The following is a 17,111-nucleotide window of genomic DNA, read 5'->3' as shown; positions in this document are numbered from 1 at the left end:
CTGAATAAGTGAGTTGTTTGTGTATCTGTGCTGTTTTGGGGACAGGTAAATAAGAGAGTTGTTTGTGTTTGTTTGTGTCCAGCCTGCACGGACAGCTTTGGAACTCCTCGAGCGTCAGGGGAAGTGTGGAAGGCCTCTCTGGACGGCTGCTGTATGTATAAATGCGACAACGACACGATTGTTCCGGTGGAATATAACTGCTCCGACGTGCCGCAGCCCGTGTGCACACGGACGGGAGAGGTGATCGTGAGCCTGGCCGACGACAGGAGCTGCTGTCCACAAAAAGCCTGTGGTAGGTCCTCACGGGATTACAGAAAGTAAACTGGTCCCTGGTCAGTCATATGACAAAAAGCCTGTGGTAGGTCCTCACGGGATTACAGAAAGTAAACTGGTCTCTGGTCAGTCTTATCTTAGAAAAGCCTGTGGTAGGTCCTCACGGGATTACAGAAAGTAAACTGGTCCCTGGTCAGTCATGTCACAAAAAGCCTGTGGTAGGTCCTCACGGGATTACAGAAAGTAAACTGGTCTCTGGTCAGTCTTATCTTAGAAAAGCCTGTGGTAGGTCCTCATGGGATTACCGAAAGTAAACTGGTCCCTGGTCAGTCATATCTTAGACTCGTTAGAAGATGATGACAAATATTGCTTCCTGTCTCACACATCCACAGTTTGACTGTCATGAAGGTCAAGAAAAAATGAGTTGGAATAGGATAGTCTTGTAAGGACAGAGAAGCTGGTGATTTTCTCATTGTCCTTTGTTTGTAATTTGCTGTTGATTCACGTCTAACACCTTTCTGAGGGACTATGTATATGTGATAGTTGTTTTGCTTCATGTTACGATTACATATGTGTAATGTACATGCGTGCATATGTGATGGAAAACATACATGTGATAGTAACGAACTGATGTCTGATGTTGTGTGTGTCTGTGTATTTCTGTGCGTGTGTGTTAGTTTGTAATCAGAGTCTGTGTGTCAGCTCTCCTCCGGAGTGTAAGTATGGAGAGAAGATGGTGTCGTATTTCAGACCGGACTCCTGCTGTCCTGAGCATGCGTGTGGTAAGTGTGTGAGATTACTACGCTCACGCTGACAGAGAGAGTGCTGTCTAAATCCAGGGCTCTTCTTTTCTCTGTTTAGTGGATTTCTGAGCGACAGTTTATCAGGAGAGGTTCTTTATTCACACATCACCACTTACTGGCAATCAGTTCAGTCAGTGAGACCTTAGCTGTACTGTGAACCGCACTAAGGACAGTATGGTTTGTTTTTGATCCTTGGCTGTATGAATCAGCTGTGTGTGTGTTTGGTTGTGGGCTGTATGAATCAGCTGAGTGTGTGTTTGGTTGTGGGCTGTATGAATCAGCTGTGTGTGTGTGTTTGGTTGTTGGTCATATGAATCTGTGTGTGTGTTTGGTTGTTGGCCGTATGAATCAGTTGTGTGTGCATTTGGTTGTGGGCTGTATGAATCAGCTGTGTGTGTGTGTTTGGTTGTTGGCCATATGAATCAGCTGTGTGTGTGTGTTTGGTTGTTGGCCATATGAATCAGCTGAGTGTGTGTGTTTGGTTGTTGGTCATATGAATCTATGTGTGTGTTTGGTTGTTGTGCGTAAGAATCAGCTGTGTGTGTGTGTTGGTTGTTGGCTGTATGAATCAGCTGAGTGTGTGTTTGGTTGTTGGTCATATGAATCTGTGTGTGTGTTTGGTTGTGGGCTGTATGAATCAGCTGTGTGTGCATTTGGTTGTGGGCTGTATGAATCAGCTGTGCGTGTGTTTGGTTGTGGGCTGTACGAATCAGCTGTGTGTGTGTGTTTGGTTGTTGGCCATATGAATCAGCTGAGTGTGTGTGTTTGGTTGTTGGTCATTTGAATCTGTGTGCATTTGGTCGTGGGCCGTATGAATCAGCTGTGTGTGTGTGTGTGTGTGTTTTCGGCAGAGTGTGACCCTGAGCACTGTGAGACCACCATCCCGACCTGTCGGCAGGACCAGACTCTTATTGCCATAAGTGCAGACGGCAGCTGCTGCCTGGCACACATCTGCAGTGAGTAAACTCAGATAACACTGCTTAACACTAACACTGTTAAAACACCGCTTAACACTAGCACTGTTAAAACACTGCTTAACACTAACACTGTTAAAACACTGCTTAACACTAGCACTGTTAAAACACTGCTTAACACTAACACTGTTAAAACACTGCTTAACACTAGCACTGTTAAAACACTGCTTAACACTGGCACTGCTAAAACACTGCTTAACATAAACACTGCTAAAACACTGCTTAACACTAGCACTGTTAAAACACTGCTTAACACTGGCACTGCTAAAACACTGCTTAACATAAACACTGCTAAAACACTGCTTAACACTAGCACTGTTAAAACACTGCTTAACACTAACACTGCTTAAAACACTGCTTAACACTAACACTGTTAAAACACGGCTTAACACTAGCACTGTTAAAACACTGCTTAACACTAGTACTGCTAAAACACTGCTTAACACTGGCACTGCTAAAACACTGCTTAATACTGGCACTGCTAAAACACTGCTTAACACTAGCACTGCTAAAACATGCTTAACACTAACACTGTTAAAACACGGCTTAACACTAACACTGTTAAAACACTGCTTAACACTAGCACTACACTGCTTAACACTAACACTGTTAAAAAGCTGCTTAACACTGGCACTGTTAAAACACTGCTTAACACTGGCACTGTTAAACCATGTCCTGACCACATTAAGCTAAACCATGCTCGACTAGACCTGACCACAACTGCTCCAACCTTTATCCCACAACAAACCTATGATTAACTGTGCTGAAGTTACACAGACACCCAGCACCCTAACTTGTAGAACTAACGCCACACAGATGAAATAATTAGGATATCTCAGAAATTTGAGGCAACTGGTTTTCCACAAAAATAAAGTGAAAAAGTAAAACCTCAACTAAAATCCAAAACCTTTCAGTTTGCATTTTAGTTGAGGTTTTATTCTATTAGTTGAGGTTTTATTTTGTTCTATCAGCTATGGTAAATGCAGGGCTATCCTATATTGACCTTAGCAGGTGTGCTGTAAAGTAAAGTAGAGATACAGGACTGTCTGTAGCCAGAGTGCTGTGGAGTGTAGGTGTCCGATACAGGACTGAGGCAGACAGTGGGAACTCTCTAACTCTGTGACGTGTCGTGTGTGTTCTGCTCCGTAGTGTGTGACTCCTGCCCAGTTGTTGTGCCTGAGTGCCTGGAGGGTGAGTTCCTGACAGTGGATGCCAACAGCACAGACCGATGCTGTCCCGTCTACCACTGTGGTACGTGAATAACTCTCCATCATGAGATCGACATGCCCTGGTTACCAGAGACCAGAAAACAGCACGGTTCTATTCTGAATGAAGCTGTTCTGAATGTGTTTAATTATAGTGTTATAAATAGTAAAAACAACATTAATAATGCAGCAATACAATATAATAGGAAGAAGAGATGGCAGCTTTTTGTACATGGCATCTAGGAACCATTGAAAACCCAACACAACTACAAAAACTACAAAAAAAATAAGTGCATATTGCATGAAATAAACATGTATGATAGCATGTATGATCCTTCTGTGTGTGTGTGTGTGTTTGCATGTGCAGTGTGTGAACCTCACCTCTGTCCAGAGCTCTCCTGTCCGGTGGGGATGGCAGCCATCAGCACGCCCGTTCCAGAGCAGTGCTGTCCGTCACAGTCCTGCGGTGAGAAGTCCCGCCCACGCCATCCTCTGCATGTTGTGGGGGGATATTCTACGTTAAAAAACTTGTACTGAGAAACTGAGTGTGGGTGGGGGAATTTTTTTTTCAAACATCTCATTGTTTACCAGCAGCCGTCACAGTCTGACTGGAACCGCACACAGTGACTGAATGAAGTGAAACTGTTTCTGCTGAACCGCTAACTTATGCAAGTTACTCAACACGTTTTATATCGGTGATCAATTCATTTTTTGTAAAACACGTGTCACATCTGTAAGCAGAGTGTTCGTTTTGTATATACTCTGAAAAGACGTGATTCACAGTATCTGATTTGGGTGCTCATTTGCCCAGATCAAACTCTAGGTGTATGAAACCAGGCTCTTTAAGACCCTGAGCTTCACGCTGAGTGAGGTAACAGTGACTCATCACTGCTGGACAGTGACTGAGTCACTCAACACTGAGAATCTAGGAAAGTGGAAACAAGAGCAAGAGACTATGGGGCAAATATGGAGAAAAGTGTCTCAAACTACCATTTAAATGCAGATAACATAACTGTTTTCCATTCATAACATAACTGATAACATAACAGTTTTCCATTCATAACATAACAGATAACATAACAGTTTTCCATTCATAACATAACTGATAACATAACAGTTTTCCATTCATAACATAACCGATAACATAACAGTTTTCCATTCATAACATAACTGATAACATAACAGTTTTCCATTCATAACATAACAGATAACATAACAGTTTTCCATTCATAACATAACTGATAACATAACTGTTTTCCATTCATAACATAATTGATAACATAACTGTTTTCCATTCATCCATTTTGGCCAATTTTCAAAAAATCTCTGTAAAAACTTATCACTCTATTCAAAACCACATCTCACCTTAAATAAACAATTTGTGTGTAAATATTTGATTAAAAAGTGCACTAATGTTATTTTTTAATTTTCTGCAGAGTGTGCGTGTGATAGAATCCCAAGACCAAAATGTAATCTGGTAGGTTTTATTAGCTTTGAAAATACTTCTGGCAGATGCTGATTTATGTCTCGTGGGTTGATTAATGAGTCATTCTTACACTAGTGTATTTCCTGTAAAAGGGTGAAACTCTGCAGATTGACAGGAGTTTCCTAACACATCCTGAAAACACATGTGCCTGCAAAAGATACAAGTGTGGTGAGAACAGAGTTAATGACTTACAGTCAAGTTCAAACATTTGCTTTCAATGCTGAAACTGAATCTGTTTTAATGATGTATTTTTTTGGTGCATGAATGTGCATTGTGTGTCTGTCTGTCTGTGTGTGTGTGTGTGTGTGTGTGTGTGTGTGTGTGTGTCTGTCTGTCTGTCTGTGTATGTGTGTTTCTGTGTGTCTGTGTGTGTCTCTGTCTGTGTGTGTTTCTGTGCGTGTGTCTCTGTCTGTGTGTGTTTCTGTGTGTGTGTGTGTGTCCTTGTTTAAATGTTGGTGAGCAGTGAGAGAGAGTGTATGTGTAGACGGTGAGAGGGGTGTACTGAAACCGGGGCAGATGTTGGTTGAACACAGTGAGGATGGTGTGTGTCATACCACACAGTGCACCAGCGCTCTGGACCAGTCGACAGGCTTCTACCGCATCCGGACCTCCAGCACCAACTGCTCTGCCCAGTGCCAGCCGGTCAGTCTACAGGCGCGATACCAGGACCTGCCCTGGAATGGGTTTGGTTCTGAATCATGCCTGCTTATAGTTTTACAGTAGAGGATCATGTCTGGTGTATAAAGCAAGCATGAGTCTTTAGCATTAGCATCCTGATTTAACTGCAATACCTTGCGTCTGTCCTATGATGTCAGTCATGTTGTCAATAGCAAAATTAGCACAAAGCAAAATCAACTCCAAAACATACTGCATAATTAAAAAATTGTTGAAGAGATGCTAAGATATGTTATTTTATGTCTGATGATATTGTGTGCAAAATTCATCTTTTTCTGCAGTGGAGCATTAACGTTATTTCAACTGCACTGTCTTTTTTTTGTTTTTTTTTTGTTTTTTTTTTTAACATTTTTAAACAGAAATCTCAGCCAACTCAACCGGTAGATTATTGCATTGAAGTTTCAAGAAATGCATCTAAAAATTCAAGCCGAATGTTCAATTTATCGATCTCTGGTCCTGCTTAGGAAAGGAGAAGATTAGTTAAGAACATCAGTGACTGGTGTCCAGAACTACAATAGTTTTCTTTGAGAAAAGACGTTATTTCCACTGTCGTTTTCTCCTCAGAACCAGATCTACGTTCCTCCTAAAGATCCCAGCAGCTGCTGTGGTCAGTGTAAGAATGTTTCCTGTCTCTACCAGAGTGAGAACGGCACCGTCACCTTGCACAAGGTGAGACTGCCAGTCACCTGACTCACATCTAATGCACGCTCAGTATGAACTATTGTCCATGCATTGCTTCTGTGACCTAACTGTGAGTGCCTGGACCTGCAGCCAGGGAAGAGCTGGGTGTTAGACTGCATGAGGTTTGACTGCACAGAAATGCTATCAGGGCCAACGCTGGTGTCCTACACCTACAGCTGCCCCCCCTTTAACGAGACAGAGTGTGTGAAGGTAAGTCAGCACAGCGATGCACTCATGGAGAAAAACACGTTTTAATACATGTTTCAATCCTGAACTTCTAAAGGAAACTGAACCGTGTCCAGACTAAAAGTCCTGTCCAAACGTCTCTCGTTTTCTGGCTCTGTTTATCTCCATGACCACTGTCAAACTTCAGGCATTTCATCAGTCTCTTCCTCCACAGATTGGTGGTACAATAGTAAGTTACATGGATGGATGCTGTAAAACTTGTGAGTATTATTTTACACTCATCCGACACAATGCCACAGAAAAGCACAACTGTAAACATGTCAGTACATGCAGAAAAATATACTCTCCCAATCCTGTCAACCCAGTGTTCACTGGGACTGTAACAGGTGTTGAATTTCTGTGTACATGTTAGTAAATGATGCCGTCTGTAGAGGCTTTGAGTAGATATTTACCAAACGTGCATATCTCAGATCTCATATTAATCATAAAGCTAAAAATACCACAGAAGTCCTGAAAGTACATATTCCCAGTGTTATTAAGTATTATTAAAATGCCTTATTTAGATCACTGGTCTCACCATCTCTTATCTGAGTATCACAAGCGCAGCCAGATTTATGAATGTTCGTTATTTAATATATAACAGAGTACATGTCAGTGTTACTGTATGACAGAGTACATGTCTGTGTTACTGTATGACAGAGTACATGTCAGTGTTACTATATGACAGAGTACATGTCAGTGTTACTATATGACAGAGTACATGTCAGTGTTACTATATGAAAGAGTACATGTCAGTGTTACTATATGAAAGAGTACATGTCAGTGTTACTGTATGACAGAGTACATGCCAGTGTTACTATATGACAGAGTACATGTCAGTGTTACTATATGACAGAGTACATGTCAGTGTTACTATATCACAGAGTTGGTTTGGTTCAGTCTGTGGTGTAAACGTCACAAATAAGTGTTGACCTATTCACCATCAAAAAAATGAAATAAGGCAAAACTATAATAGAAAAATAAGGTGCCTAGCACACAGTGATGTCTGTAAGTGAATGACTATAGATGTTACCAGAAATATTTCTGTTAGAATATTCTATCAACAGAAATGTTTCTGTCATAGTTTTTTGAAGAATGATATTTTCCACTGATAAATAACAGAGCCAGTCATATGTGTAATGCTAAACTGTACCAATTTCTCCAGGTACTGGATATTCACTCTTCCCATTCCCAGTTAGTCCATTGAAACCAACCATTAGCACAAACTGTGAACGAGGTACCAGTTTCTGCCTCCACGTGCTGAGACCTACCACTATCACCATTGTTGATCTCCAACAATGTACTCCCCCTCACCTAAACCGCACAGGACGTCCAACAGCGCTCTGTTCCTCTTTTTAATTAAAACAATACCTCACTTTAGCATTTTTGACTTCTCTTAAAAATATTTATACATAGATTGTTTTTTTTTTTTGACAATTTACATGACACAGTTAAATCTTTCCCCATTTCGCTCTGTCTGGGCAGTGCATTGTTGATTGCCAACAATGTACTGTTGGTAGTGGCCTATTAGCGACTACATGTTTGTAGAACTTTTTGCATGTGTTTGGTAATGAAAGTTCGTTCTGAGCTTATAGTGTTTAATCTGATAGTGTCTTTAGTGAGTGGAGACGCGGGTTCTCTGGTCTTTTTTTTTGAGTGATGTGGCATGACTATGGCACTGTTACCGATCCATCAGTCGACGGACTGGAAACATCCAAGTTCTGTGCATGTGTTTGATGCACCAACATTTAAAATATTCTTTGAATAAAAATGCGTTACGTTACAAAGCGCATGCCACATGACCCAAACAATCGAGACGCTTGCTAACTCTAGACAATATTGTTCTTTTACTTTTTCTGTTTTTCCCCCCCTTTTTTTGCATAAAATCAAATAGAATGTTTTTGTTTGTTTGTTTGTTTGGTTGATTTTGCTTTTGGGGTGCGGGGAGAGTTCAGCTGTTCTGTTTTGTTTGTTTTCGAGGGCGTTCTGTATCTGTAATGTGCCTCACTGTTCGCTGTGCATACGAGAGTAGTAGCAACATGATTATTTTGCAGCCAAGTGGGGAAAGAATTGTGTAATGCCTTTTGTGTTGGCCTGCAGAGGCCAGGCTGGGCTGTACACGCTGCACAGTACAGTAATGGATCTGTGCCCCGGCTCATTTAATAACCGCATTAAAAATGGTAAAGATCTAAAGAAATAACTTCACATAATCTCATATTATTCACTGAGCTGGCCAAGGTGTTTAGACTGCTCAGTGTTTGCTTTTGGAATGAGGATCCATTTGACTAGCCTTTAGTAACAGTTAACGTTATCTGTCTGTGGTCGTAACCCACAAATGTTAACAAACTGGTACCTCAGAATTGTCTGTCTGGGATGCAGGTAGAAACAAAGCTAGCGATTTTTTTTTTACCTTTGTGAAGTCTCACATTAACTATTACAATGGTATTTCACTTCTTTTGCCCATCACAGGTAAAGAGGATGGAAAATCCTGCCAGAAAGTAACGGTTAGAATGACGATTAGAAAGAACGATTGTCGTAGTAACAGGCCGGTAAGTCTGCTGTCACTACAAGAAGTACGAGGAGTGAATATGGCCGTGTGTGACTCGCGGTATTTCATTAAGCAGTCTATTCAGGAATATCTGAGCAAGGTCTGACTTTGACTTAAACGCCGTCATGCACGTTTTCAGATAACATCGCCCCTTTTTTCCCAGGTAAACATTGTGTCATGCGACGGCAAGTGTCCCTCCGCGAGCATTTACAATTATAACATCAACACGTACGCACGTTTCTGTAAGTGCTGTCGGGAGATGGGTCTGCAGCGCCGTTCCGTCCAGCTTTACTGCAGCGGAAACTCCAGCTGGGTCAGCTACTCCATCCAGGAGCCAACAGACTGTTCCTGCCAGTGGTCGTAGTGTCCCGACGACTGCTCCACTCACTCAGCAAGTCCCGCTCTACCGTATGGAGATCTGGAATACGGGAAGGGCACACGGTCTCCTAACACTGACACTTTGTATGTAGGCTTTTGTTTTGCGTTCTGTGAAACACCACAGTGACGCGCCATCCTGCCCAGAGTAGCTGATAATTGATAACAGTAATGGCGCGAAATGTTTATGTAATGTTTGGCTTAATGAAGTGTGTAATCCAGGTCACTTGTTTTAATGGGTTTTGTAGTATGAGCTCTGAAAAAAATTATTATTATTATTATTTTTTTACTTTGCGCTCCCGCCCCCAAAAAAGCCCCATTAATTTAAACTATGTAGAGATTCATAAGATCGGTGGGGGGCACGGGATTTTGGAAGGGCTTATGATTTGATTTAAACTAAAATAAGTTTTTTGTTGTTGTTATGGTAGACCAATAACAGCCATCATGGCAGATCGGTATAAACACATAATAATACATTCTCTTAAAAAATACATGACAAATTCAAATTCAGACTTTCTTCTGCTGTAGTGTGGCGCAGACTCTCCAAACCAACATATAACGGTCTTTGGCTTCGTGTAACCTTCACACAGAAACATCTAATCAGGGTTTTTAAAGAAACCACACCTCAAATACATGAAGTATTACTATTTGTTCGCTTGTTTGTTTTTTAACCCATGCGTAGCTGCCCTCAGCTTAATGTATGTCTCAGCACTTACACAGACTATTAATCGTTTTTTTCCGTTGGGCATCGGGGTCCTGACAGCCCTACAGTCATACACAAATACATAGTTATTCGTCCTCTTCCACTGCAAAATACATACACTAATCAAAACAGTAAGTAGTTGAAATAAATGAGAACAGTTAAAGCTCATATGTTATTTAGCGTGCGTGATTGACAGGCGGACTATGAATCCTATGCAGGCGTACCTGTGTGGAGCTGCAAAACCCTGTGGTGCACTGCATGTCATGTGTTACAGAAATCAGTAGAGTCACAGTTTTTGGGGGAATGTTTTTTGTTTGTTTGTTTGTTTGCTTGCTTATTTGTTTGTTTGTTTTTCACAAATCTCACAAAACGTTATGTTTCTGGTTTGTACATAAGAAATGTTTAGTCCGTTAAGAATGTTCACATTTACAAATATAATTTTACCTTTGGTAAATATCATTCATCAATATCCTGTATATCAAATGACCCAGATGCTTTTAGTCAGCTTAGTTCAGTGGTTTTTTATATATATAAATATAATTAAAATCAAGCTGTATTTTGAGCACTTTATTTATTTATTACCACACAATAGAGAAATAATTTCTAAATTCAACCTAAAGGTAAATTAATATAAACATATTTCTATTTGGCCTTCGTTTTCAAGCACTTCAAAAAGTTTATGATTTGAATTTTCCATTATGTTGTCTGGACTGGTTTGCTGTGAGGTGGAGCAGAATCACACTGGTTTGGTGCCTTTTTTTTTATTCTACAATAGAGTGACTGTTGAGTGGCCCGCGAGGTTCTCTCACAGTATTCCTCTCAGAGGCTGAACACAAAGCACATGAAATATTATGTTGGAATAAATTGATCAAGATGCATCTGATTTCAGTCTGGTTTAAGTCGAAATTGTTTAACTGACACTCCATATAAGGGCATTTGTTTTATACGTTGCTTTATGCCGTCTGATGGAATGCCCTGAGCAAAGTTATCTCGCTTTCTGAATTCTGTGTACCATATTAAATGTATATTTGCATTTTCAATAAAAGTTTCTTTAGACAGCTGTTTGTCTCGTCAACGCACTGTCAACACCACACACTCAGATATGTGTGTTGTCGTGTCCTGGTTAGTCTGCCACAGATGTGTGGGTCAGAGTCTCCACCTTCTCTGTCCCTGTGTTTGAGTCCATTTGGTCAAGTTGAGATCAGCGTTAGAAATGTTGTTTGAAATACTGACACGGCAGGTCGAATAGTTCAACAAATGTAAGTAAATACGTGAGAATACTGTGTTTTTCGAAACACGTTTAACAAGTACAGGACCTCATAAAACATGAAGTCATTTTGAAGCTGCTCCTTTCTGTCACGTGTAAAACTTCCAGGGATTGTGACAGTGTCACGGGGCAGTTATCAAACACCCAGAGCAGGTCCAGGATCAGAGCTCTCCATCTCTCTTTATACAAACACTCTATGGAGTTCATTTTTTCTGTTTCTATTGATTAGTATTTAATTCCTATTACTGCTATGGTGCTATGATCTAACAGTTTCTAGTGGCACCATTCAGGAGCTGCCCAAAGCCGCTGTCAGCTGAATATTAGTAAAAGGCAGAATCTGCAGGTGAGTCCCTGCCCGTGACAGACGGCAGGAATTGTCCTGGAAGTGACACTGTCCATCTGTAGGCGGAGTCAGCTGAAGAAAGGCCCGTCAGGAGTTAAGTTGTGTAAAAATGATTTCTTTGAGAGAGCAGATCATTGGTACATTTTGGTACAGCACCTTCTAAGCGTGAACACTGTACTGTTCACCGTGCGTTGCCATTTGAACATTATTAAACATGCACTTAGACTCAGCGACAGTAAAAATAAGGCCAGAGTATCAGCAGGTCCATATGGCAACACAATGTTTTATTTGCTCAGTACTTGTGAAATCTAATAAAAGTGTTAGTGAGTCTATTAGACGTCACCTTTTTAAGAAGTCTCGTCAGAGAGTGACAGTGCATCATCTTGGGCACTTTCCCACAGGTATGTCAGTTTACCTATTGTTCTGACCACTATGTCACAGGTATGTCAGTTTATGTATTGTCCTGACCACTATGTCACAGGTATGTCAGTTTACCTATTGTTCTGACCACTATGTCACAGGTATGTCAGTTTATGGATTGTCCTGACCACTATGTCACGGGTATGTCAGTTTATGGATTGTCCTGACCACTATGTCACAGGTATGTCAGTTTATGGATTGTCATGACCACTATGTCACGGGTATGTCAGTTTATGTATTGTCCTGACCACTATGTCACAGGTATGTCAGTTTATGGATTGTCCTGACCACTATGTCATAGGTATGTCAGTTTACCTATTGTTCTGACCACTATGTCACAGGTATGTCAGTTTACCTATTGTTCTGACCACTATGTCACAGGTATGTCAGTTTACCTATTGTTCTGACCACTATGTCACAGGTATGTCAGTTTATGGATTGTACTGACCACTATGTCATAGGTATGTCAGTTTACCTATTGTTCTGACCACTATGTCACGGGTATGTCAGTTTATGGATTGTCATGACCACTATGTCACAGGTATGTCAGTTTATGGATTGTACTGACCACTATGTCATAGGTATGTCAGTTTATGGATTGTACTGACCACTATGTCATAGGTATGTCAGTTTACCTATTGTTCTGACCACTATGTCACGGGTATGTCAGTTTATGGATTGTCATGACCACTATGTCACAGGTATGTCAGTTTATGGATTGTACTGACCACTATGTCATAGGTATGTCAGTTTATGGATTGTACTGACCACTATGTCACAGGTATGTCAGTTTACCTATTGTTCTGACCACTATGTCACGGGTATGTCAGTTTATGGATTGTCATGACCACTATGTCACAGGTATGTCAGTTTATGTATTGTCATGACCACTATGTCACAGGTATGTCAGTTTATGGATTGTCATGACCACTATGTCACAGGTATGTCAGTTTACCTATTGTTCTGACCACTATGTCACAGGTATGTCAGTTTATGGATTGTCCTGACCACTATGTCACAGGTATGTCAGTTTATGTATTGTCATGACCACTATGTCACAGGTATGTCAGTTTATGGATTGTCCTGACCACTATGTCACAGGTATGTCAGTTTATGGATTGTCATGACCACTATGTCACAGGTATGTCAGTTTATGTATTGTTCTGACCACTATGTCACGGGTATGTCAGTTTATGGATTGTCATGACCACTATGTCACAGGTATGTCAGTTTATGGATTGTCCTGACCACTATGTCACAGGTATGTCAGTTTACCTATTGTTCTGACCACTATGTCACAGGTATGTCAGTTTACCTATTGTTCTGACCACTGTGTCACAGGTATGTCAGTTTATGGATTGTCATGACCACTATGTCACAGGTATGTCAGTTTATGGATTGTCCTGACCACTATGTCACGGGTATGTCAGTTTATGGATTGTTATGACCACTATGTCACAGGTATGTCAGTTTATGGATTGTCCTGACCACTATGTCACAGGTATGTCAGTTTATGGATTGTCATGACCACTATGTCACAGGTATGTCAGTTTACGTATTGTCCTGACCACTATGTCACGGGTATGTCAGTTTATGGATTGTCATGACCACTATGTCACAGGTATGTCAGTTTATGGATTGTCCTGACCACTGTGTCACAGGTATGTCAGTTTATGTATTGTTCTGACCACTATGTCACGGGTATGTCAGTTTATGTATTGTCCTGACCACTATGTCACAGGTATGTCAGTTTATGTATTGTTCTGACCACTATGTCACAGGTATGTCAGTTTATGGATTGTCCTGACCACTGTGTCACAGGTATGTCAGTTTGTGCATTGCTGAAATTTTCACCTCAGACATTTAATCTGAGTGACTGAGTGATTCAAAGGCTCATGTCTCCATGCGTCATTGCGCTGTACTGACGTGGTCTGTTTTCCACACTGGTGCCCTGTCTTTGTTCAGCTGCCCTCTCCTGCCAGTGTGTCTGCTAGAAACGCAGCAAAGAAAAGGTCACATAACTCTGTGTGTGTGTGTGTGTGTGTGTGTGTGTGTGTGTGTGTGTGTGTGTGTGTGCGCGTATGTGTTTGGTTAGGAATACTGTGACAGCAGTAGCAGAAATAGGCTCATTAATATAGCTAGTAAATGGTTTTAATATAGCTAGATAAATATCTGAAATAGTGACACACTCACACTCATCTGAACCATGTGATCTTACCTTGACAGACATCAATCAGATCAGTTCCACTCCCAGATTAGATCACACAAATAAAACCTTACAAGACCAACACTGCACAAGACCAACAAAACCTTTTACAGGAGTTCAGTACACCTCCGGGCCCCAGCATTCACACACCAGTTGCCTTGACGGCCCCGTTCATGATGGGCTAAACACTGGGGAGCTTCCTTTGGAGCCCATCAAAAGGAACTCTTGTGTTGTGATTTGTTGTGACTACTGTCAGTCAGGATTTAAACATGCAAATTGACCTCCTTATTTACAAAGCAGCGAGGTGTGTTTGAGGCTTCAGTGTCGGGCTGTGTGAAACTGTGTTCAGTCCAGCTAGACTCTAAGTGTTCAGGTGACAGAGTAACCACCAAATGACTGATAATTCAGTGAAATGTCATTTCAGCCCCATCTCCATAAGGATGGCATGACGCTGTCTTTTTGCTTCTCATAACAGGGGTCGTCACAGTTTTTGTCACTTTGTGAAAACCACCATAACTCTGTCATTTCACAGTTTTACAGTTAATGGTAGGGCTGGCTTTATGACAGAGGCTGACGTAGCAGTTGTGACAGATTCTGGTGGCAGGCCCGGCTGTGGAGGCTCAGAGCGTGATGTCACATGTCATAACAGGGCTTTATCGGACCCTGTCGCAAGCATCTGTCACCAACGGACGTGGCACTTTCTACAGCTGAGACTTCCATCCATAGGCACAGGATGATGTGACACTGTCCTATGCTTGTAACATTCTTTAGAACATGTTTTTAATCTTTGGTGACCAATTCAACTATATGACAAAGTGTTTTAAAGGCAAAGAGTTGCTATTATAGACACTAAGTTTCAGCTCTTGTGAGAATTTATCAAAATTTGGAAATTGCTGTTACCCTAATTCTGCGTGATGGAGAAAGACAGATAATGAAACTCTTGTGAGAGATGAGATCTCTAGATTCGATAAACACTGTCAATGTACTGCAGATACACAAAAGCAAGAAGTTTAGACAGTGCAGCTTTAAAATGAACGATGAGAAACTAAAGCAACAAATAACAGCACTGAATGACTTCAAACAGTATCACATTTCCACAAAGCATTGTGGGAACACACTAACAGAACGCACCAGCAGCCCCCGGCGCACTGTGGACGTGACCGGTGATTATGTGATTTTGTGTTACATGCTTATGACAGAGAGACGTGTTTACCCTGTCAGGACACCTGACCCCTGCCAAACTGCCCAGTAAACCACTCAGACTGACATTCAACCCGTAATGCTAAACTCTATTACATCATGACATAACATGGGTCACAAAAACACAGGCTGACAAACAAGAAACGCAAACTGATAAACAGAAAATGCAAACTGATAAATAGGAAAATACAAACTGATACACGCTGACATGAATTGTGATGGCTGTTTATGACAACCCACATAACAAGCATAGGACACTGTAGTGTTATTTTTATTGATGGGGGAGTTCAAGTGTTCCAAATTATTTCTAAATGATGGACTCTGCTCCCTGATGGATGGTTGTGTCCATCACCATGAATGTACTGTTCTGTTCTTGTGCTGCTGTCACAGGGAAAAAATCTAACACAGAGGGATGTTTTGAAGTCAGGTCCAGTCCAGTTTGCCCAGTTATACTTTCACTATATATAACCAGAGATGACGCTGGGCTGACAGACGCTGGGCTTCCAGCTCTTAGTCCAGAACGCTGCTGAAAAGTGTTGATGGGGTTCTAAGTAAGCCGTCAGACCGAGCCACAGCGAGGGATTCGTATCGGCCGGATTCTCCCTCCGTTCTTTAATCCCCGCAGCCAGTCCGTCATTGCTTCCTTAAGTCCGTGTGTGGATCAGTTTCCCCGGGCAGGTGGGAGGAGCAGAGACCATGCGTACGGCAGGGACCCCTCATCACGGCCAGTGCAATGACTCACCACCTATTTCCACGCGTCTGCTACAGCAGGAGAGAAAATCTGAGAATGAGGTTTAAAGACCTGCCTAAAGACTGTACTTTAGGCAGGGACTCCAACAAAAAGAGTTTCTATTTAATAGTCGTCCAATAAGAGTTTTCGTTTAATAGTCATCCGAAAAGAGTTTCTGTTTAATAGTTGTCCGAAAAGAAGAGTTCTATATCTCTGCAGTCAAAAAAAAAAAAAAAGAGATGTTGATGTATCAGAAAAAACACACATTTGAGCCATTTCAGCTTTAATAAGTAAAATGGGAACTGTTTTAACAGTAATGTACTACAGCACCAAAAACTTAAGCCCATGCACAGACAAATCGAATGTCTTTTTCCCCATCAGAGCTGTGTTGGTCTCTGAGGTGTGTGGAGCTGTGTTTATCTCTGAGATGTGTGGAGCTGTGTTTGTCTCTGAGGTGTGTGGAGCTGTGTTGGTCTCTGAGGTGTGTGGAGCTGTGTTTGTCTCTGAGGTGTGTGGAGCTGTGTTGGTCTCTGAGGTGTGTGGAGCTGTGTTGGTCTCTGGGGTGTTTGGAGCTGTGTTTGTCTCTGAGGTGTGTGGAGCTGTGTCTGTCTCTGAGGTGTGTGGAGCTGTGTTTGTCTCTGAGGTGTGTGGAGCTGTGTTTATCTCTGAGGTGTGTGGAGCTGTGTTTGTCTCTGAGGTGTGTGGAGCTGTGTCTGTCTCTGAGGTGTGTGGAGCTGTGTTTGTCTCTGAGGTGTGTGGAGCTGTGTTGGTCTCTGAGGTGTGTGGAGCTGTGTTGGTCTCTGGGGTGTTTGGAGCTGTGTTTGTCTCTGAGGTGTGTGGAGCTGTGTCTGTCTCTGAGGTGTGTGGAGCTGTGTTTGTCTCTGAGGTGTGTAGAGCTGTGTTTGTCTCTGAGGTGTGTGGAGCTGTGTTTATCTCTGAGGTGTGTGGAGCTGTGTTTGTCTCTGAGGTGTGTGGAGCTGTGTTGGTCTCTGAGGTG

The 17,111-nt window shown here is 41.7% G+C and overlaps 1 protein-coding gene across 1 annotated transcript in view; it reads left to right on the top strand.

The window, feature by feature from the left end:
• otog (otogelin) overlaps positions 1 to 9,234 on the top strand; it is a 53,449-nt gene extending 44,215 nt beyond the window's left edge. The window contains exons 45-58 of the mRNA XM_030793368.1: positions 83 to 292; positions 951 to 1,055; positions 1,928 to 2,032; positions 3,200 to 3,301; positions 3,623 to 3,721; positions 4,692 to 4,732; positions 4,834 to 4,909; positions 5,205 to 5,383; positions 5,981 to 6,085; positions 6,188 to 6,307; positions 6,498 to 6,543; positions 7,488 to 7,559; positions 8,792 to 8,871; positions 9,034 to 9,234. Of these exons, the coding sequence (XP_030649228.1) occupies positions 83 to 292; positions 951 to 1,055; positions 1,928 to 2,032; positions 3,200 to 3,301; positions 3,623 to 3,721; positions 4,692 to 4,732; positions 4,834 to 4,909; positions 5,205 to 5,383; positions 5,981 to 6,085; positions 6,188 to 6,307; positions 6,498 to 6,543; positions 7,488 to 7,559; positions 8,792 to 8,871; positions 9,034 to 9,234 (1,541 nt within the window). The remainder of the gene's footprint in view (positions 1 to 82; positions 293 to 950; positions 1,056 to 1,927; positions 2,033 to 3,199; positions 3,302 to 3,622; positions 3,722 to 4,691; positions 4,733 to 4,833; positions 4,910 to 5,204; positions 5,384 to 5,980; positions 6,086 to 6,187; positions 6,308 to 6,497; positions 6,544 to 7,487; positions 7,560 to 8,791; positions 8,872 to 9,033) is intronic.
• The last annotated feature ends 7,877 nt before the right edge of the window (positions 9,235 to 17,111 follow it).

The sequence above is a fragment of the Chanos chanos genome, chromosome 2 (genome assembly GCF_902362185.1).
Source record: "Chanos chanos chromosome 2, fChaCha1.1, whole genome shotgun sequence".
Classification (NCBI taxonomy): Eukaryota; Metazoa; Chordata; class Actinopteri; order Gonorynchiformes; family Chanidae; genus Chanos; species Chanos chanos.
The sequence above is the reverse complement of the archived record's forward strand: the minus strand, read 5'-3'. Positions and strand labels throughout refer to the sequence as shown.